Here is a 22,853-nt window from a genome sequence, read left to right on the forward strand (position 1 = left end):
ATATAGAAAGGGTAAGTTTGAATGTGTTAATTTATGTGTTGTCAATGTAAATGGACCAGACATACAAAAGAATAATTTGATGAGAAAAAAATCCATCTTTTAGGACTCTAATTATAATGATTTCAATAATGATATTTTATTGTTATTGCAATAGAACCGTATTTTCTCTTTCTCCACCACTTTATTTTTGCTGTTATCAAACATCAATGCTTGGAAGAAACCACTGCAGAACTGACACTATTTCACTTTTATCTCTTAAGTGAATTACTTTTCTCAGCTACCCAATTTATCCAACGAACATCTTTTTGGTCAGTATTATATATTATTTTTATTCTTCTCTTACACTTGTTTATTGATCATTTTCCATGTTATGTCTTGTCATTAGGGAAGGAAAATCACATTCAATTTTTTTATCTCGTTTTCTCTCTCATGCACTACCATAAAATATAAAACAGCTAAATGGTTGGTTCACATCTTACTTGAATTGTGGACACATTATATCAACAAGATAAATCTTGTGTTTGAATTGTATTATCTTATGTAAAAAACCTTTTAATTCAGTCTTGGAAAAACATATGTATTTTATAAATACGACCTGTAATTTTTACCCCTTGACTTTTATGAGCATTTGGTAGTAGTTCATAGTTTTTGCTAACTATTTAAAACAACAACAAAAATAAAACAGCCCTATATATCCAATTACTACATTTGGGTAATTAGTTAGGGCAGCATTCCAAAGTTCAATTGATATGATTTGGCGGGGGGGGGGGGGGGTGGGGGGGTGGTAACCATTTTCTAGAAAATACAGGAAATTCATATAGGTCTGGTGCGCTGTGCTTGCACTCACATTCATACTTTTATCACAGATTCCTGACACATTCTGCCAAAATCTACTAGCCTCAAACATCACCCATGGCAAAAGTACACTAATCCTTAGAAAAGTTTCTCCTCAAATTCTTAAGTTTTCAGTCATTAGCAAAAAGAGAGAGAGAGAGAAAAAAAAAGGAAGCGTTTTAAAAGGTAATGAGAAAACTTGTTAGGAGTTTTGACAGAGAAATTGCTGGCTTCAGCAATTTCAACTTGCACAAGATCCCATGTTTGTGAAAACAAACCGAGAATCTTTGAACAGGAGGCAATCAACCTCCGATCTGAGAAACACTGCAAAAATGACTGCAGTTGCCAAAAAATAAATAAATAAATAAATAAATAAATAAATAACGCCGTTTACAAACAGCTAGCTCTTCCTATGTCTACGTAAGGGGTAGTCACGCATGTGAGTTTATGCTGGCTTTGGAAGAGAAAGCAAGGAAGGGACAAATTCCACCCACACCACCCTAAAATGCACAGCGAGTACCAGAAGCCTGTGGGAAGCTGTGGCCCATTCCAATAGGTGCCGGAAATATCAGGGGAGACGCGTATCCACAAAAATCCCAAAGGTAAGTAAGTGACTGCGGATAAAAGGATGCTTTCTGGCAGCAACTCTCTGTTGTCACTTGCCCTCTGTAGCCATTCGAACGTCTCTTGTGAAGGCAGAACTCTTAAATACCTCTCAGTCACCAGCCCCAGCCAAATCTTTCTTTCTTCCTTTTTTTTTTTTCTTTTCCCAAAATATTCTCTGGCAGTTTTCCTTAAAGGACAGTGAGGCTTGGGAGGGAATAGGCACGAGTGATCTTGCAGATAAGTTTCATCAGAAAAGCCCTGCACCTACCTTCCCGTAGCCTTAATTGCTCCGGAGGTCCGCATGGACTGGATGGGAAAAAAGCCCCGTGTGACTTCTCCAAATTCCCCAGAAAGAAAGGACCTGGGGCGCTTGTCCTTTAAGCGTCTCTAAACATGGTTTGCATAGCTGGATCTCTGCTTATCTGTGCCTTTCGGCTTTCGCTTCCTTACATGGATCTGCTCCCAACAGTAACTCCAAGCTGTCGAAAAGAAGCTATCTGGCAGCTCTCCGCTTCACCCAGCACATGGATGATAAAAATACACATCTAGACATCCTTCCAGCCACGCTAAGTCCCACCCCGCCGTCCTGCCACCCTACCTTTTTGAAAATACGCTTTTGAGATGGGCATTTCCACCTTCCCGGTGTCTAGAGCACAGTCTATTTCGACCTGATATCCCACATAAACCTGTGAAAGTCAGCTTTATGAAACCACGGATGCACTAATAGTTCCTTATCCGGATCTTCATTTTTAAAGATTTTAGGGATATGGAATGTACAGGATTGGCAAAAAGTTTGGTGAATGAACAGATATGTAAAGGAATGGCTCACCGAGTGGGTAAGGCTGTATGTGAATGAATAAGTGCATCTTAATGCATTATTTTGATCAAGGACAGTTAAGTATAAAACATTCTGAATTGTGGGTCTTAAAAGTTAAGGTAGAAGAGAGTGAAAATAATTAGAATCTCCAGGGGAAAAGAGAGGCCAGATGCCTGTTTGTACAGCTTTTACTTTAGGAAGTTGGGGACAGTTCTTGCTCAATTCCTAGTATAGCAGAAGCTTTGAGATTTATAAAACTTTTTCTGTAATGTTAAAGAATGTAAATCTGAACTAGAGTACTAATTGCTGAATTTGTTAATTGTCAGTGATATTTTAAATGACGAAGACTGGAACCTAAATCTTAAATGGGGAACACATTCTGCTTTGTATAAAAGGGGTACACCCCCTTAGGGGGTGCTGGAACTGTTTGATCTACTATTTCTCTCTCTCTCTTTCTAAAATCTACCCTCATTTTTTTCATCTATCTTTTATTTTAAATTTCTTGTTCCTCTTGTGTCCAAATACCTATAGATAGAAGTTGGGGTGAGGTGGGGACAACTGGCAGTTTCCAAACAACCTTCTATTGGTTAAATTAAAAAAAAAAAACTCATTTGGAAACGTTCGCAGGTTCTCTTTTGAAGAAGTGAAGAGCAATTTGAGACATACAGGCATAACGCATTTTGGTATCCTGAAAATGGCCATAGTGTCTTTAAAATATTCCAGAGGAAAAAGGAGCGAGAACAAGATTGGTAGAGTGATAATAATTCCTGTAGGTGGTCGATAGGTGCATGGAAGGATATTCTACTATTCTTGCTATTTGGGATATGTTAAAAATGTCTATTAAAACTTAAAAGGAAAAAAAGAGAGGGAAGGATACAAAACAGATGTATGAATGACAGTTTGGGGGCTCCTAGATTTGAGCAAAAGCACTAAGGTCAGGACAAGAAGGGGACAATATTGCAGTTTTTCTTTTGATTCAAAATATTCTGTCATTCCTCCCTCTTTCTCCCTGCCCTCCCAACTAGAGCTATATTGTATAATAGTGATTTATATCTAAAGGAAAAAAAACTGATTTGTAAAAAACTCAGCCATACACATGTTGGATTATTACTGAGAAACCATTCAATACACCCTCTACCTTTGTCTTTATATTCTTTAGAGGGACAAAGCATCCTACTTTTCCATCCTTCCTTGGAATTTGGAATGACAATGTAATAAATTTCTGGCCAATGCAGTTTGAACAGAAGTCTTCTGGGAAGGACTTACTGCTGAAAAGGGACAGATTCAACTTTTGACTCTCTGTCCCTGCTACCCCTTGTACCTATTGCCTTCCCAGAAAACGAAAAACAAAAATCCAAAGCAAAACACAAAGCCTGACATGATTACAGCTATCTGGTGATCAAGAAGGGGGCAAGGATGAGGACAAATGTATACAAGCTAAGGAAAGGGGAGCAGAAAGAGAAAGAATGTCATTTTCTGGCCAGCAACCCACTTGTGGAGTTCTTCTGTGAGAAAAATGAAAATCATAATTAATACAAAAAGTGGACTCTGGACTCAAGATTCAAATTAAAAAACCTGAGTTCTGGTCCTACCTTTGTTATTTAATAGCTGTGTAACCTCGGCCAGGTCATAGGGTTCTCTCTCCTCTCTTTGCTGGGAATGGGAATGCTTAGCTGCCTTACCCTGAAATTATTTTATTTTATTTTTTTATCATCACAATTGACTTCTTTCCATTCTTTCTTTGTGAAAAATAACATACATACAAAAAAGCTATACATTTCAAAGCATTGCACCACAATTAGTTGTAAAACATATTTCAGAGTTTGAGGTGGGTCACAATTTCACAATTTCAGGTTTTTATTTCTAGCTGCTCTAAAATACTGGAGGCTAACAGATTTAATGATACTCTGGAATTATTTTATGAGTAAATGTATGTGATACATCTTCATAACTGTAAGGGATTATATAAAATATTGTTTATATTTAATGTATAGCAGGTTGATACACAGAACCCACAGTAACTCAGCAGTTAAATACAGCAGGGCCAGAGAGTCTGATTTCTGTTCAAAGAAGAATTTGCAGAAACTTTCTTTGACTGTCTCATTTCAAACCTCCTTGGAATTCTACTCTGAAGTTAGGAACATCAAAGGTGTTGGGGCGCTTATAAATTCCAAAATGCGATTGCCCATTTCGAGCCAGGCAAATTGAATCGGCACGTGCTTGGTGAAGTGTCCTGTGAAAGTGATGCTGCCTCCTGCTTTCTCCCAGGTAGGCCACGGAAAGCGAAGACTCAGGGGACTCACCTCTTTTCTGATCTTTTCCAACTCTGGAGGGTCCATGCACAGGAAAAGATCGGACGAAAAGGTTAAAAGCCTTCCCATTTCCAAAGAAACAGTTTAAACTGATCTCCTGCAGGCCTTGTAAATATGGGAATCAGGATTTGAAGTGTTGGCATAGATTTGCCTAACTCTATGAGGACGTCTGTGGTACGGCTCATCTGGGCACACTCCTTCACTGTGGGAGCTTTTCCTGCTACTTCTACATGAGAAGTAGAACAGTCCATCACACCCCCCAAAAGAGTGCATACAAGCAATCCACCTTCTGCCAGAAGAATATAATATAACCTCAGTCTTTTAAGATTCAGTTTGCTTAGTGTGTCTGCCTTTCTGAAGTCTTTCTAACTCACCATCAAGTACTCAAGCACATATGGCAAAGCATATTATCATACTCCTTTTTCTACATGTCTGCCTTAGGCTATTAGACTGTGAGTTCCTGGACTTTCTTTTTGTATCTCCAGCATTCATTGCAGTGCCTCTCCTATAGGAAGCGAACCTTAACATAGATTTGCTGAAGAATTAAATGCACTAATGAATGAGTGAAAAATGGACAAAAGCAATGAACACTCAGCTAATGTCCATTAGCCTGGCAGTCGTCCCTGCAGAATAAGGTACAGGAATCTCAAATATCCCACTGCCCATCTAGGTAGAGACTGTCAAGTCCTACAGATATAGAAAGCAGGGCATCCAAAAATATCAATATCGTATGTTTAAGCTGGGAAGGTGATCTAAGGTTTCCAAGGCAGTGGGCCACTACATTAGCACAGACCATTTAAACGGAGATAAGGATGGTAATTTTTAAAATATCAGTGATTCAGTTGGGGGAGATTAAAAATTTTTTTTCTTCTTTTGTCTAAGAATATGGAGGAAAACTTTAATCAAGATTTTTTAATGCACACAGCAAGTATTCAAAGGATTTGAAGACAGTAGAATAGTGAAATATCCTTTCTATCTTTCAAAATTAGAAGCAATACTGTTAAAGGGATTGGGAGGAGAAATTCAGGTAGATTATTCTCATGTATTCTTTCCTTTGAATTTGATTTCTGCCAATACTGTGAATTAGTGGGTGAATCCAAGAAAAGGTAAGTTGTTTTTACAGTTCAAAACTTGGTTGTATACAGATAGGGAACACTTCAAGATTAGGACTGACAAAGAGATTAAACAAGGTTCTTATTTACTGTGAAAAAGCACCTCAAATGTCACCTCTTCTAAGCAGATGTTTCAGGTTATCTCAAACACCACCAATGACACAGTAATTAAATTCTGTCTCAGTTGGGCCCACGGTCCAGACTTCTTTTATAACCCATAACAGGCTGTATGTATTAGTGTATTTCTCAGGGCCAAAAGCATGTCTTCTCCCTCTTTAGATTTTATAATCTAACATGGTCTCTGACATGGACTACATGTGCAATGACCAGTTGTTGCATTAAATTAAAAAAAAAAAGAGCCCACCCCAAACCATGTCTTTATTTCTATACCATTTTGAAATCTTCAGAGTGGTAACATTTTTATTATTTAGATGTTATCAAATTTTCATCCCATTTCCAAACGAACGTAAAGAATCAGAAGTAAAATGACTTACCTACAGTACATAGTAAATAAATTCTCTAAAGAAACACGTGACTCACTTTTTTTTTTTCTTTTGTGACTCACTTTTTCTTTGTTTGTTTGCTATTGGCTTCTTCACTTTCCCCCATGTTTCAGTTTGCTAAAGCTGCCAGAATGTAATATACCAGAAATGGATTGGCTTTTATAATGGGGATTTATTAAGTTACAAGTTACAATTCTAAGGCTGTGAAAATGTACACATGAAGGCACCAAGGAGAGAATATGTTCTTGAAGCAAGGGCAGCTGGCATCTGGGACACCTCTCAGCTGGGAAGTCACGTGGCTGGTGTCTGAGGTCTCTGCTCCTTTGTTGCTTCCAGCTTCTGATCCCAGTGGCTTTATCTCCAAGCATCTGTGAGCCCTCACTTAGCCTACCTGGGACAAACTCTGGATTTCATCTCTTAGTTCCCTGTGGCTCTCTCCAGGTTCTGGCAATTTCTGTGAATACTTACTTAGTACCTGGGATATTTCTGTCTGGCTTCTCTCAGACAAGAGTGAGAGCTCTCTTAAAGGACTCTGATGAATGGATTAAGACCCACCTTGAAATGGGCGGGGTCACATCTCTGTGGAAACAATCTACTCTAAAGTTCCCACCCTAAACAATAGGACTGCCCCACAAGATTGGGTCAAAAGAACATGGCTTTTCTGGGGTACATAATAGTTTTAAACCAGCGCACCTCATGTATCCTCAAGGTAAAACATGAGTCAGAGAAATGTGTCTTGAAATAAGCTGGGACACTAGTAATTGCTGTAAGTAGAAAGGGCTGACATTTTATCTCCTCTTGTCCTAAATTTGTAAGGGAGAGAGCTGTTGTCCTGGTGGAAGTTTGACAACTTCTAAACTTGAAAGCAGGAAGCTGTTCCTTAAAGACTTTGCTAATATAAGAAGATCTTTCTCCTGCCTAAACTAAGAGTATCTTTTTACAGTTTGGATTCTTCTATTCTTCTCCAATAAAAAGTTTGGAGAACAGAACCAGAGAGGGTGGAAACCAGGAATCCCCCCTCAACCCGGGTAAACAACAAAAATATCAGTTGACAGGGGCTAAGAAAGAGTCTGACTTGAACAAAACTTCCCATTTTTCCACTTTATAGCTGAAGGGAAAGGACAGATGGTTGTTTAAAATTGTGCTAAAGAGGCACAGATGTTCAAACCCCATAGCTGTCCTTGGGCCACCTGAGGGGGGAAAAATGCAGCAAAGGTCCTTTTCACATTAGCCTCTATTTTTATAATGTACCAGGAGTTTTATCAGTTACCCCACTTTCAAGCTATAGACCACACCTCTGCCAGCTTAAGTTTACATAGACAAGTTTTCACCAGTTCCCCCACTTTCTAGAATATAACTATATCTCCCTCCACTGAACTTTTATTGTAATTCTTGATTTCGCAAATTAAAAAAAAAATCTTGTTCCACTAGTGATATTAATTCTTTTCATATGTCTTGAGATTTCAGGCTCCGTGTTGATAGGATTCAAATCATTTTAAAATTTTGATATGTTTATGCCAATACTAACATGATGATGGATACATAATATGCAATTATGCATTGAATGAATATAATAAAAAAAGAAGAAATGAATAAAATTTTAATCTATAATAACAAATGCCCTCTAAATATAAGAAATAGAGATGTGTCTACTTCATGGCAAGCTACACAGGTGGGTAGAAATATATCCCTGGTCTATAACAAACTCCCCTAGTCTAATTTGAGAATGCTTGCATTCTCAAATTATTTAATACCAGTGCATTGAATAATTTCTTGATGAATTCAGGTACATTTGGCTTGTATAAACTATACAATTCTATGTATGAAGAGTCATTTTTTAAGAAGAAAACTTGGATTCAGGGCATCATTTATAGAATAAATCAACACCAGGCTATCTCATTCATGTAGCATAAATGAAAATCGCTGTCTACTATCTTAAAAACAATAGTAACAATAATGAGGTTACAGTGTTGAGATGACAACCACGGGGTTATATCACTGTAAATGAGGTCACCACAGGCTGCTCTGCACTCTAGCAATTTTTGACAATCAGGACAATGCTATTAGGAAGTCATTTAACCCATCAGAATTCTGCTAGTTTCAGATCCCATACATTTTACACAGAAAGTTGTCTACACACTGTATCTGAATTTGGAAGCTAATTGAAGCTAATGGTTGATTTGGTACTTTCCATTTTTTGCAAGAATATGTCCTTATAAAAAATTCAATTAGTAAAAGAAAGTTTGATAAGGGTACAGACTTTGTTACAATATTTACAAAAGGCAAAAAGCAGGCAATTTTTAAAGATTCCAGGCAGCTTAATGTTTGCCTCTCACTCACAACCTCAATAGCTATTATGTCTTCTGTGCGAATGTTGCAAAAGAATAAGGATGTCACTTTCAAAGGAAAGATTTTTTGCTGTTTAGAAATCACCCTTCTGCATGGAGTCAAGACTCCATCTTGAAATTCAGTACTGAAAATTCTGTAGAATATTTCATGTTTCCTTTTCTTGCGGCTTAAAGTGAATTTATTTACTTTAATAGCAATGGTTAACGAGGATAAAGCATTGCAGTTGGACTATTTATTTATTCTGACTTTAATACAACCACAAATATTATACACAGGAGAAGTATCTATGCTCATCCTGGCCCATAGCTACCAAAATCCTAAAAACTTTGGAAATCTCCATTCTGATTGGATTTTGTTTCTAAAGCAGCTGGGAACAGCTTTTTGCTGGTACTCTGAGCCATCATTTCAATGCTGAGCTTCACCTGGAAATTAGTAATAACTGTTTCCCCATCATATTATAATGGTAGGTGATAATTTACTCTGATAATGCATCTAGAGGCTGTCAATAGCATTTCTCTGATGCCCAGAGCACTGATAACTTCCACAGCCCTTCCCTAACAGCTTTCTATCTCTCTCATTTTACTTTAGAATATGGTAGGTGTGCTGGTTTGAAATGATGTATGTACCCTAGAAAAGCCATGTTTTAATCCAAATCTTATTTTGTAAAGGCAGCCATTTCTTCTAATCCCTATTCAGTACTGTGTGTTTGAAACTGAAATCAGATCATCTCCCTGGAGATGTGATTTAATCAAGAGTGGTTGTTAAACTGGATTAGATGATGCCATGTCTCCACCCATTGGGTCTTGATTAGTTTCTGGAGTCTTCTAAAAGAGGAAACATTTTGGAGAATGGATGATTCAGAGAGAGCAGAGCAGAATAACATAACCACGAGAAGCAGAGTCTACAAGCCAGCGACCTTTGGAGATGAAGAAGGAAAATGCTTCCCAGGGAGCTTCGTGAAAGGAAGCCAGGAGAGAAAGCTAGCAGATGACTCTGTGTTAGCCATATGCCTTTCCAGATGATAGAGAAACCCTGACCATGTTCACCATGTGCCTTTCCAGATGAGAGAGAAACTCTGTGTTGACCGTGTGCCGTTCCACTTGAGAGAGAAATCCTGAACTTCATTGGCCTTCTTGAACCACAGTATCTCTCCCTGGATGCCTTAGATTGGACACTTCTATAGACTTGTTTTAATTGGGACACTTTCTTGGCCTTTGAACTGTAAACTAGCAATTTATTAAATTCCCCTTTTTAAAAGCCATTCTGTTTCTGATATATTGCATTCTGGCAGCTAGCAAACTAGAATAGTAGGTCAGATAAAGCTGAAGTCAAGAACTGTGACATATCTGAGATTTTGCCCTATTTGCAAATGAGAAACTGTGCTTACCACACTTTCATGGATGCTAGAAGATGACACAACTTCTGGGTCAGATACAAAGGACTTTAGAACTCATAGCACAGCAAGATGAATAGGTATCAGCAACATTTGCATCAGTTCCTATGGGGGTAATATCAACGGGCTCAGATAGATGCCTGCATATACAGAATGTTCCATCATGGATGTGCTGGTTTGAAAGGATGTATGGACCATAGAAAAGCATGTTTTAATCAAAATCCCAGTTCATAAAGGTAGAAAAATCCTTATTTAATACTGTATGTTTGAAACTGTAATCAGATCATCTCCCTGGATGATGTGATTTAGTCAAGAGTGGTTATTAAGATGGATTAGGTGATGACATGTCTCCACCCATTTGGGTGGGTCTTGATAAGTTTCTGGAGTCCTATAAATGAGGAAACACTTTGTAGAATGGAAGAGATTTGGAGAGAGCAGAGAATGCTGCAGCACCACGAAGCAGAGAATCCACGAGCCAGCGACCTTTGGAGATGAAGAAAGAAAATGCCTCCTGGGGAGCTTCATGAAACAGGAAGCCAGGAGAAGAAGCTAGCAGATGACGCCATGTTCACCATGTGCCCTTCCAGCTGAGAGAGAACCCCTGATTGTGTTCACCATGTGCCTTCTCACGTGAGAGAGAAACCATGAACTTCATCAGCCTTCTTGAACTATGGTATCTTCCTCTGGATGCCTTTGATTGGACAGTTCTATAGACTTGTTTTAATTGGGACATTTTCTCAGCCCTAGAACTGTAAACTAGGAATTCATCAAATTCCCCTTTTTAAAAGCCATTCCATTTCTGGTATATTGCATTCCAGCAGCTAACAAACTAGAACAATGGATAATAACCCTGAGCCTGGGGAACCTGACTCTTTTACAATGGACAGCAAGCATGGCTGCCCTTTGCACTGGGAGGAGATATTATCTTTATTATACTGGACATAAGTATGCCAACGTTATGCCCTGGAGGGAGACTGTTCACTGCACAAATATCCTTGAAAATATGGTCTAGAATATAGGGCAGTCAGTGCTTCTGCTTGTCAGATGGGCAGAAACACTAGAGACCTATGGAGAGTTGGCTCCCAATACGCTGTAGACAGCAGATCTGACTATGGGTTATCACGGACTATAGTATGCAGTCGAAGAGGGGTTACTTTCACTGTCTTGATTTTTAACAGTACTTTTGAATGGTAAGAAAGGAAGGATGGAATAGCGTGGATATGACAAGATGACATAGGAATGGAGATGACAGTTTAAAAATCAGCAGCCTTCCTTGTTACTCAGTAATAGGGACCAGAGATAGGAAAAGGGGAAGGAGAGGAGACTTCTCATTGGCAGGATTAACTCTCTACTTTCAGTACTACCAGGGTAGACATTAGTTTTAGTTTTAGTTTTAATTATCTGCCACCCAATAGTAAATGCATGCAATATAAGCTATCCAGTAAGTTTAGTTGGATCAAGTACTGTGTTTTCAGTAAGGAATCACAGAAAAATTTGATTGTGCTGCTTTGAGAATGCAATATTATTCTATTACTAGAACCAGAGAGACTTGGATGCAAATGTTCAAACCAAACATGATCATATTCCCCAAGTACAGAGAAGTACTGCACTTTAATAAAGAGAGAATTCACAAAGATAATTGTTAAAATACATATTCATAATGTTCATTTATTTTATGGAGGGGTTAAAATCTATGGGCTCTTAGTAAAACAGACATGGTAGGAGTTGGGAATGAGAAAATATAGGGAATATAATCCTAAAATTAAGCAACTGAAGGGGTAGGGTAAAAGCAAACAAGAAACCATTTGGTATATAAATGGACTTTTTTCCTTTTAGTTGAAGAACTTTGGGTTTACTGAACAAAACATTTTCTGTTTAGGACATTTATTGCATTACTTATTTTAACCAAACTTTTTATTTTATTAAAATTATAGATTTGCATACTAAGTTGTAAGAAGTATTGCAGAGATCCCAGATTCCTAAATGATTAGCAGCTTGACATTGGCACAGTCATGTCCATAGTTACAGTGATCCCTCATGTCACTTTTTCATAGTTGGAGGAACTCATTTTCCTCCAACACTCACTTCTTCCTTAACTCCTGGCAACCATTACTTTGCTCTCCATTGCTATAATTTGGTCATTTAAAGACTATTATATACATAGAATCATACAGTATGTAACCTTTTGGGATTGAGTTCTTTTACCCAGTATATTTCCTTAATACTCTGGAGATTCATCCAGGTCATTGCATGAATGAATGGTGTCTTCCTTTTTGTTGCTGAGCAGTATTATGTCATATGGATATACCACAGTTTCTTTATTTAACCATTCACCTGCTGAAGGACAGCTAGGTTGTTTTCAATTGAGGGCTATTATGAACAAAGCTGCTATGGACATATGCTGTAGTTCCTCATATGAACATAAGCTTTCATTTCTCTGGGATAAATGCTCAGAAGTATAACTGCTGGATCATATAGTTATTACCTGTTTAATGTTTACAGAAACTACCAAAGTATTTTGCACAGTAGCCATACCATTTTACATTTTCATGATCCATCTCTTTCACATCCATGTCACCATTTGATGATGTCAATGTTTTATTTTTTTAATTTTAACTATTCTGACAGGTGTGCAGTGATATGTCATGGTTTTAATTTGACTCTCTCTAATGGTTAACAATTATCCATCTTTTCATGTACTCATTTTCCATTTATTTATCTTCTTTGGTGAAATCTCTCTCTCTCCTCTCTCTCTCTCTTTAGAGTAAGAAGATAGAAAATTTGTTAGGAACACTTGTAAGAGGACATGCAGGCACTCTCACAAAGACAGAGGTGAAGGAGGTGAGAGGACCCTAACATTAGGACCATCTGCTTTTATTGCCTTGCTTCACTTATATCCCTCCCTCTTTCTTGCTTGATGTCCTTCCTTCTAGCCTCCCTTCTCTAAAGATGGTGCCTGGAGGTAGATGGTGCATTTAGATGGGTTGGCTGGTCCTACTTTCTCTGCAGGTGACTCACTCAGGTGGGGGTCATTTGGTCTCAGATGGGTCGGCTGGCCCCAGGTGTTTCCTGTAAGAGGGTAACCCCTGGGGCAGGGTGTCTGTTGATTAACCATCCTTGTTCAAGGGCTAATTCATGGTTTTTTTTTTTTCTCTCTCCTATCTCTCCTTGTTCTATCCTGCCTCAAATTCCCCCACAGAGAGTTCTTGCCCCTTAATCTTAAGGGGTGCTAAGTGACAAGGGTCTGTTTTTTTTGTAGCTGTTTCTGGTTTGTCAGTAGGTGTAGGCCCTGCATAATGGGGCATAGAACTTTCCAGCCATCTCATTAAGTTGAGAGGAGAGAAGCCCAGAGGGGCAGTTGGAATGGCTGGAAATACATCAGCATTGGATTGCTGTGAAAGGCTTCCAGCCTTGTTTCTCCTTTAAAGTTCTTTTTGTTGAAGATGAAGTTCTGACTTATGGCTGAGAAAGCTTAAGGTAGTGTAATTGATGGGCAAATGTGGTTGTTCCCATAACTGGTAACTTTTAACATTATACAGATCAGTATTAGGATAGAAACAGTTTAAAAATACATGAATAACATTTCATCCAAGAAAATTTAGCTAACAGAATGATAGCAAATCTTTTAATTATTGCAATACTTCTTAAACACCTTTTAAGTAATAGGTTAAACTATTTTAAGATTTGTTTTTACAAGGTGAAAGAACTGATTACAAACAAAACTTACTTAAATTCTCTACAACTTTCCACTTCCATTCAGGGTTTGTAGTCAATAGTGACTACAAATTTACTTTCTCAAACCTTCTGCAACTTTCCATATGCATTCAGGATTTGTAATCAATAATGAATACAAAATTTGCTTTTTTAAACCATTCTGTGATGTTTAGTTAGCAGTTATTACAACAAACAAAATGTATATATATTGGGAATATGCTAGTTTCCATGATTAACATATCGCAAGTCTGTATTTTGAAGCAGTTCGAGGCCACTAAGATCTGTGTATTTTTAAAAATACAAGAATCAGGGTGCATGGGTGGTTCAGTGGTAGAATGCTTGCCTTCCATGTGGGAAACCCAGATTCAGTTCCCATGTCATGCACCACCACCACCACCACCCCCCAAAAATACAGGAACCATTTTGAAACCCTCAGGACAGCTCTGTCTAGGTGAGTAGGGTGGGAATTTTATTTTTAAGTCCCTGCTATTCAACAGCAAATAGTTATTGAGAGTTAGGGTGAAGAGGGTTACAACAATGCATCTTTAAGATTTAGGACTAAAAACTTGCATGCAGTCAAGGTTATTTGTGGGCTAGCCCTGGAATGCTTTCATCTCATACAGAAAGGTTTATCTACTTAAGTACTTTTCCTGGGATGCCAAGAGGTCTTGATCTAGCAGACGCTTTAGAAGAACCAACAGGGTACACACTAGCTGAGTTCATTCATCTTAAGGTGCTCCCAGGGAGTGAAAAAGATTTTTCAGATGGGTGGGGCATTTTGATACTACTAAGAATTGATTATTTAAAAGTATGCTGCCAATTTGATAAAGGAGGGGCTGAGTGAAAGTCCTGGCTTTAGGCTTTTTATTTACCCCTACCATGGGACTGGTTCATGGGGATTATGGGCCAGAGTGACAGGTCAAAACAGAATAAGTGGGTCTAGTATCAAAAAATTAATTGTCTTACTTGACACATCAAAGGTCACCCAAGGCTCATTGAAATTGATGTTCTTTGGCATTCCAGGGAGCAATTAGCATTCCCAGGCCTCCTTAGCCTTGCTGGGGAGCAGTCACCAATGCCTTTAGGAGGGCTTCTACTCCCCTCCAGGACTGGGTGCATTCCCAGGCCCAGTGTCCAGCTTTCTTGGCATCCCTAAGGGCACTCGTACTTCCTGTGCCCCATTTTCCTACACCTATAGCAGGGTCTGGCTGGTTTCCACCCCAAGTGGCCCCGAGGCAGCTGTTTGCCATTCATGGCAAGCATTATGAGCCATACTTTGTCCCCTTTACCTTTTCCCCCTCCAAAGCCCTGTCCCAGCTATTAAAAACAGAAAAACAAGCAGCATTCATGAGATCATTCCCTCTGGAATGGAGGTGGCTGACCAATAAAATTGGTTTTAAGCATTATTTGCCCTTTTGGGGAATCAGGGACTACTTGGGTGTACTTTTCAATAGCCTCCACCAGCCTTTCCTGAAATACAGCAGGGTTTTCCTTATCTTCCTGAGTTACGCTCTGAAACATATGATTTACTGGCTTGATGGCAGACTTTGTCATTCCTTCTCATGTGTTCTCTACCTTTCAAGTCTGCCTGTCCCTGCAGGAAGTTCCAATTTGGGTCAGCATCTGGAACCACCTCTGCCCCCACTGCATTTGGGCAGCCATTTGGCATGCAAGCTGGCCTCTGTGGCCCTGTGCTTCAGTCCAAGTTTGACATTTTTCCTCTGGAGGGCAACAGGAGGAAAGAATGACTTGCACATTGTCCCAGGTAAATCACAAGTTAATACCAAGTTTTTAAATTCTCCCACAAATTTTAGGGGTCCTCCTGACATAACATAATTTGCAAGAGCCCTTTATGGATTTATCCTGATAAAGGTTATTAAAAGCTGTATGTAAGGAATTTCTAGCCACTTTCCCTCCCTTTTACAAAAGAAATTTAACTTTTAGGATAGGGTTATGGGGGACTGTTCGATTCCCAGGCCAACATTGGCCGTCCTCTGGGTGATATTGTGGCCAGATAGTATTGTAGTAGAAAATACACTTTCACATTTTTAGCTCTGTGGTGGGAAGATTATTCCAATTTCATAGCAGGCAGCCCAATGCTGTCCAGGGCTGTCAGCTGGAATACGGGAGGCACCACCCATTTCAGTCCACATGGTCAGAGAAGAGAAGTGTCTCCTGACTGGCTTACCAAAATATGTTGATGGATTTCATCTTCCACATTCTTGGCCAGGCCATGGGAAATAATTCAAGGGCACAGCCCAGCTAGAGTAAGCAGATAGAAAATTTATTAGGTACAAATGTAAGAGGACATGACATGTGGGCACTCTCACGAAGGCAGAGGTGGGGGAGGCAAGAGGCCAAAATATCTCTCCATGATTTTTTGTCCATATCCTAATTGATGTTTTTACTTCTTTTACTGTTTCAAAAGGACTTAGATAGGGATGCATGGGTGGTTCAGTGGTAGAATGCTCTCCTTCTATGCAGGAGACCTGGGTTCAATTCCCAGACCATGAACAAAAGAAAAAGAGGATAAAAATACATAGATTAAAAAAAACAAACTTAGATAATAGTCCTTTCTCAGATACGTCATTTGGAGATATTTTCTCCTAGTCTGTAACTTGTATTTTCATCCTCTTGACAGGCTCTTTAGCAGAACAAAAGTTTTTAATTCTTGTGAAGTTCAATTTATCAGTGTTACCTTTTATAAATTATGCTTTTGTTATCCAGTCTAAGAAACCTTTGCTTGTTCCTAGATCCTAAAGATTTTTCTTGCATTGCTTTTTCTAAAAGTTTCTTAGTTTTAATTTTATATTTAAGTCGATCCATTTTTGCATAAGTTGTGGGTCTTTGTTCAAGTTTTTATTTTTTTCTATGTAATCCAATTACCCGAGTACCATTTGTTGAAAAATCTGTATTTCTCCATTAAATTGCTTTTGTACCTTTCAGTTGAGAATAATTACAGATATTTCTGGATAATCTATTCTGTTTAATTGATCTAAATGTCTGTCCTTGCCCTCTTTCTCATTTCCTTCCAAGACTCTAGTCACATGAATGGAATGTTAGATCTTTTAATAAAGTACCATACATTCCTGGGGCTCAATTCATTTCCTTCTCAGTCTATTGTTTCTTGTTCAGGTTGGATAATTTTTATTTTTCTATCTTCCATTTCATTGGTCCTTTCCTCTTTTCATTCCACTGAGGATTTTCTTTAATTTGTTGTATTTTTCTGTCCTACATTGTCCATTGGTTTCTTTCCATTTCTTATTTCTTTGTTAAAGAATTCTGTTTTTTATTATTATTATTTGCTTCCAGTATGTTTGTTATTGTCTGTTAAAAAATATTTATGATGGCTGCCTTTGAACCTGTCAATTAATTCTAACTTAACTGTCTTTTCAATGTTGGTATCTATTTTTTGCTTTTTCATTCAGTTTTAGATATTCTTGGTTCTTGGTATTATTAGTGACTTCTTATAGAAATCTAGATATTTGAGTGTTTGTTATGAATTCTGAATCTTACTTAAACTTTCTGCTTTTATTTGCTTCCTCTGATTAAATTTGGTAGGGATTGTAAGAATTGTTGTCCCATTAATTCAGAAATTCAGGTTGCCCACTAGACCTTTGTAGATATTAAAGGGTGGTTCCTCATTACTTCTTATTGAAGGTGGTGATTTGGCTCCATTCTGCTTCCAGATGATACCCCTCTGGCTAAAGGATGCTGAAGCACTCATTACTGCTTCCAATGTGGACTCCAGATCAGAGGGGTGTCATTCCTTGGTCTCCTCCAACACCAACTCACTGAAGAAGAGGAGGAGTCGGAGAAGGTGGAAGAGAAGGGGGAAGGATGTCTAGTTATATTAAAGTGGAGGTGGAAGTTCAGGCTCTCATGAGGTTGGTTTTCATTGACTCCATGGGGACAGGGGTGCAGTGGTTCCCAATAGGATGGGAGTCCCAGCTCCCTACTCAGCCTTCTCTGGCACCACCTGGGTGGGGGTATTGATGAACCTCATTAAGCCTGACAAGCTTTGAAGTCCAGGCTTTTCATTTGTACTTTGATGCTATGTGTGTTTGGTGAAGGGGAGTTGGTTAAAGTAGAATAATAACTGTCTAAAGGTTTTGTTTTACTGTCCTGATCCTTTGGCTGGGGAGAGAGGTCTTTTTCTAGGACATGTTTTTCTGCTTCCATTGGTGTTTCTGGGTTCCCAGTTTCCTCAACTCCAAAAGGGTGGTATCAAAGGCCACACGGAAGTCAGAACTCACCATCATGTAGTTACTTGGGTCCTGAGGTCTCAAGCTGGTCTGCCTTCATCTCTTTACCTTTCCAAGTTCTATATTTTATTTATGTATCATGTCCCAGGCTTAGTTATACCTAGTAGGAGGAACAGGGAAAAGTACTCTACTTCATCCTCCCAGAAGCAGAACCAGCTATCTCTTAAAAGGTACTTTGTCGTTTACCTGCTCCCTGCTATATGTATGGCTAAATTCAGTTGTTTTTGCTCTGTGCTGGGCAGTGAAACGGCTCATTTCTTTACCTAACATTAGATTTGATTAATGCTGCCAGGAAGAAAACAATATAAGATACAAAGAACAAGCAAACAAAATAAATTTGTTGCAACTTGAGAAGGTGAAATGTAAGTAAATTTGAACATAAAAGCTGCTATTTAGAAATTTAAGTTAAAATCATTTACAAGGGTGCATGGGTAGTTCAGTGATTAAAATGCCCACCTTTCATGCAGGAGACCCGGGTTCGATTCCCGGACCATGCCCTGCTCCCCCCAAAAAACATTCATTTACATGCCAATTAATTTTTTTGTGTGCGACCCAGAGTTTTAAAAAAATGAGAGTTTCTGGGCTTGGCTATTATTGAAGTTAGCTGTACATGCTGTGTTACTTAGGAGAAATTGTAGATGCATAGATTTCCATTAATATTGTAATGCTATGATAATTTTAATTAACAGACCATAGGACTTATTAATCACTGCCACTGGAATATATTTTACCAATTACCTTAAACCAAGCAAAGTTTCAGTGGAAGTAATTTACTCTATTCCTCCATTTTTGAATAACATTCAGGCTAAATTCAACATTCAATAAGAACTGTTATTTAGTTCAATTACCACCTTAGACAAAATTCTTGTTGAATGTCACCAAGTCTATCTCATTATTTAAAAAGATATCCATTCTACAAAATTGCAAATCCACCAAGCTCCCTGCTGGGCTTTTAATATCCTGCTTGAAGGGCTCAGATATAAAACCCAGGTATCTGTTCTAGTTTCTTTTCTGTTTCTTTTCCTACTCTTCCTCAATTATTTCATCAATTTTAACAATCTAAACTATAGTACATAAGCTATGCAAATATTACAATGTTTACTTTTCAAATCTCTACCTTTCTTCTGTCATATCCTCCTTTCTCTGCTCTCTGCATATATCCAACTTGGATTTGATATTTCATATTGCATATACTGCAGTGATCTCAAATGCAGCATGTTCCAAACTGAACTTCTTAGCTCCCTCCCACTTAATCAACTCCTTCTCATATTAATTTCCTCTTATAAAGTGGTGGTGTCAACCCCAAATTCCACAAGGTCACCCCAAATATCTTTTGAATCCAGTCCTTCATTCCAAAACTTCCCATCACTTTCATTATTTCTTCTCTGGAAATAACTTCCTAACTAATCTTCCTCTCTTCCTACATACACATTTTTCTGTTTGAATTATGCTCCTAAATTATGACTCTATATTGAAATCATCAACTGCAAATTTCTATATTTAATGTTTTGCTTAAAAACCATCTCTTGCTTTGCTGTGATTACAAGGTAAACTTCAGCTTTCACTGATGCATCCTTCCTCTCCAGTTACACCTCATACCATTTCCTTTTGTGCAATTTGTTCTCTAGTTTTAATAAACTCGTCACTATTCTTCAAACACTTCAAACACTTCAAACACAGTATAACCTCTATGACTAAAGGCTTTGCACATTTTTATCTTCACCTGAAATTTCTTCTTCAAAGAGCTGCATGTCCTTCAAGATCAAACTATACACCCCTTCCATGTGAAGCTTTCCCTAACTTCTCCATCCATCTTCCAACTGAACTGTTGCTAATGCTTCTTTGTACAATTTGTGGTACTACATCAACTCTTCAGGCACACCATGAGCTCCTTGAAAACTGGGAATGTGTCTTATTTATTATTATATTTCCAGCATCTTGAACAATATTGGACACTTAATGTGTGCTGCACGACTCTCAGAACAGCCCTACTAAGGGGATTGGGTTTATCAGGTCCGAGGGGTAGCAAGACAGGCTTTCTAAACAGATATTGGAGCAACGCAGGTTGGGAGGGGAATTCTGATGCTGTTTTACAGATTTATAGCTGAGTGAATGTTTTTATTACTTTACTATCGACCATTGTTAGCTCTCTTTCACCCAAAGGAGAAATTGATCACTAACCTTATAAGACTGTAGTTTTCACTGATGGCGTGCAAGTTTTTGATTTAATGGAAAGTGATAGCTTTATTGGCAAAGTTGTATGAATGTAATAGGGATCCAGAGCTAGTATTTGTCTGACTTGGCTCAGCCTCTTAAAAACCCCAGCACAAACAGGACTGATTGTAGAAATTCAAAAACAGATAGTACAATATCTCCTGATTGTAGCACAATAGTGTTGGTAAACTGAATGAAGCTGAATGTGAGAAGGATAGAGGGAGTAGGACTGGGGGCACATATGAAACCAGAAGGAAAGGTAGACGATAAAGACTGAGATGGTATAATCTAGGAATGCTTAGAGTGTACAATGATAGTAACTAAATGTACAAATTAAAAAATGTTTTTGCATGAGGGAAAACACAGGAATGTCAATATTGCAGGGTATTGAAAACAGATGGTCATTCATATTTTAAAACTTCAACTTCTGTGTGAGACTAAAGCAAAAAATGTTTATTTGGTACAAAATTTACATTTTGACTAGTGCATTTCCTAATGTAACTTATATGGACAGGTTAATTGAACACTGTAAGTACATGGAAACTTGAATAGGACATGAGATTTTGTAGGATTGTCCAGTGTGATGTGCTGATAAATCCCAGAGTGATTTGAACAATGAATAAAGAAGTATTTGCAAAGTACCCTTGGGGGGATGATGAGAAAGGGAGAAAATTCAACTTCCCCATTTGGAGAATTCCTGATATTCTCACAAGCAGTGGGGACAACCGAATCAATAGGCTGAGCCCTCAGTCTTGGAGTTTGTTTATATGAAACTTATCCCCACAAAGGATAGACTAAGCCTATTTAAAATTAGGCCTAAGAGTCACCACCAGAGAACATCTTTTGTTGCTCAGATGTGACCTATCCCTCTCTCAGCCAACATGGCAAGCAAACTCACTGCCCTCCTTCTCTCTACGTGGGACATGACTCCCAGGGGTATAAATCTCCCTGGAAACATGGGACAGAAATCCTAGAATGACCTGGGACTCAGCATCAAGGGATTGAGGAAAAACTTCTTGACTGAAAGGGGAAGAGAGAAATAAGACTGGCTGAGAGATTTCAAACAGAGTCGAGAGGTTATCCTGGAGGTTATTCTTATGCATTATATAGATATCCCTTTTTAGTTTAAGGTATGTTAGAGAGGCTGGAGGGAAGTGCCTGAAACTGTAGAGCTGTGTTCCAGTAGCCATGTTTCTTGAAAATGATTGTATAATGGTATAGCTTTCACAATGTGACTGTAGGATTGTGAAAACCTTGTGTCTGATGCTCCTTTTATCTGCAGTATGGACAGATGAGTAAAACATATGGATTAAAAATAAATAATAGGAGGAACAAATATTAAAATAAATTGAGCAGAATGAAATACTAGCGATCAATGAAAGGGAGTGTTAAGGGGTATAGGAAAACAAATGGAAACAAAGGTTAAAATATACTGGGTAGCTGGAAATACAAATGGTCAATCAGAGGGAAGGGTTGGGGTGTGGGATGTATGAATTTTTTCCTTTTTTTTTCTGGAGTGATGCAAATGTTCTAAGAAATGAGCGTGGTGATGAATATACAACTATGTGATGAGATTGTGAATCATTGATTATATAAGAAGAATGGAATGTTCGTATGTTAAGAATGTTCATGTTTGTACGTTGTTATTTTTTGTCAAGGAAGGAAGAAACCCTAGTACAGTATGGAAAGCAGGTTCCCGCTACCCTGGGTGCCCCTAGTGACATCACCATTCATAGAGATAAACTGCCAAGCTTCCTATTTTATATTTCTTCCAACTTTCACTTTTCCCTGTTGTCAATGGATGACTTTTCAGCCTGGCTCCTCCCCTCCAAATCGACTGACTGGGTTTCAGCCTTATCTCCCTCTTTGCTGTGGTGTCTCCCCAGACTGATGGCCGAATAATCCCATTCAGTTGTTTTTTGCTGGGCTTCACCAACCCCCTCATGCATCTGTGTTTCTCTTACAGAGCGCCCAAGGGCAGGGATACTTGTAAATAGGCATCGACGACAACCAGGTCCGGGCTAGGAACAGGCTGAAAAGTGGCACCTGAAGTATGAGATCACAAGGTGTGCATTCGCATAGGATGTCTAAAATGTGGCCTTTTACACAGAATATGAGATCTGGGTCTGGTCTTCCCTGTCTGCCTGCCCTGATCCTAACAAAGCATTACTTCTTCAATGCCTGCATTCATGTTCATAAAACAGATTGTGTCCTATCCTAGAGCCCACTAACGGAAGGGATTTTAAATAAACTTTCTGCTACTCTACGATCAAGCATTTAATTTTTGGAAGGAAATGGGACCCTTAAATGTTGGTGCCCTTCTTAGATGGCAACTTCATGAAAATGAAACCCTGAGCTGCTCAGTCTACCTTTTAGCACGGCTCTGTACTTTCTCCACCCCACTGGATCTCCCTTCTTCAGAAGGAGTCAGGTCGGTACCCCAGCTGCCCTACCTACAGGGCTTCTGCCAGCATTTACAAATGCAGCCCAACTTTGATCTTTACATCTTTGCATTGAACTGAAATCATCAACTGATGACAAGATGCTTACCTAACACTGGGCATTATTTCTGCCTGTGCCCTCTCTTTTTCTTTGGACTGGGAATGTTGGTTCCTGATGTTTAGAAAAACTCAAAGAGAGGACTTTGCAAATTCCCTGGGACCTGATTATAGTTACTTGTTATTTTTCACCTTTATGATATGGAGGGATTGCCACTTATGCCTTTTACTTTATT

At 38.6% G+C, this 22,853-nt stretch overlaps 1 protein-coding gene across 10 annotated transcripts in view; it reads right to left on the bottom strand.

The window, feature by feature from the left end:
• SLC8A1 (solute carrier family 8 member A1) overlaps positions 1 to 1,908 on the bottom strand; it is a 390,011-nt gene extending 388,103 nt beyond the window's left edge. For 5 of the 10 annotated variants that reach the window (XM_077134062.1, XM_077134067.1, XM_077134060.1 and 2 more), the window contains exon 1: positions 1,709 to 1,875. Coding sequence is in view for 1 of the 10 variants with exons in the window: in XM_077134079.1 (XP_076990194.1) it covers positions 1,709 to 1,743 (35 nt within the window). In the remaining 9 variants the exon portion in view is untranslated. Of the gene's footprint in view, positions 1 to 1,708 lie in introns of all 10 variants that reach the window. The other 5 variants (XM_077134069.1, XM_077134068.1, XM_077134070.1 and 2 more) reach the window with 3 other exon arrangements.
• Between the last annotated feature and the right edge of the window lie 20,945 nt (positions 1,909 to 22,853).

The sequence above is a fragment of the Tamandua tetradactyla genome, chromosome 17 (assembly GCF_023851605.1).
Source record: "Tamandua tetradactyla isolate mTamTet1 chromosome 17, mTamTet1.pri, whole genome shotgun sequence".
Taxonomy (NCBI): Eukaryota; Metazoa; Chordata; class Mammalia; order Pilosa; family Myrmecophagidae; genus Tamandua; species Tamandua tetradactyla.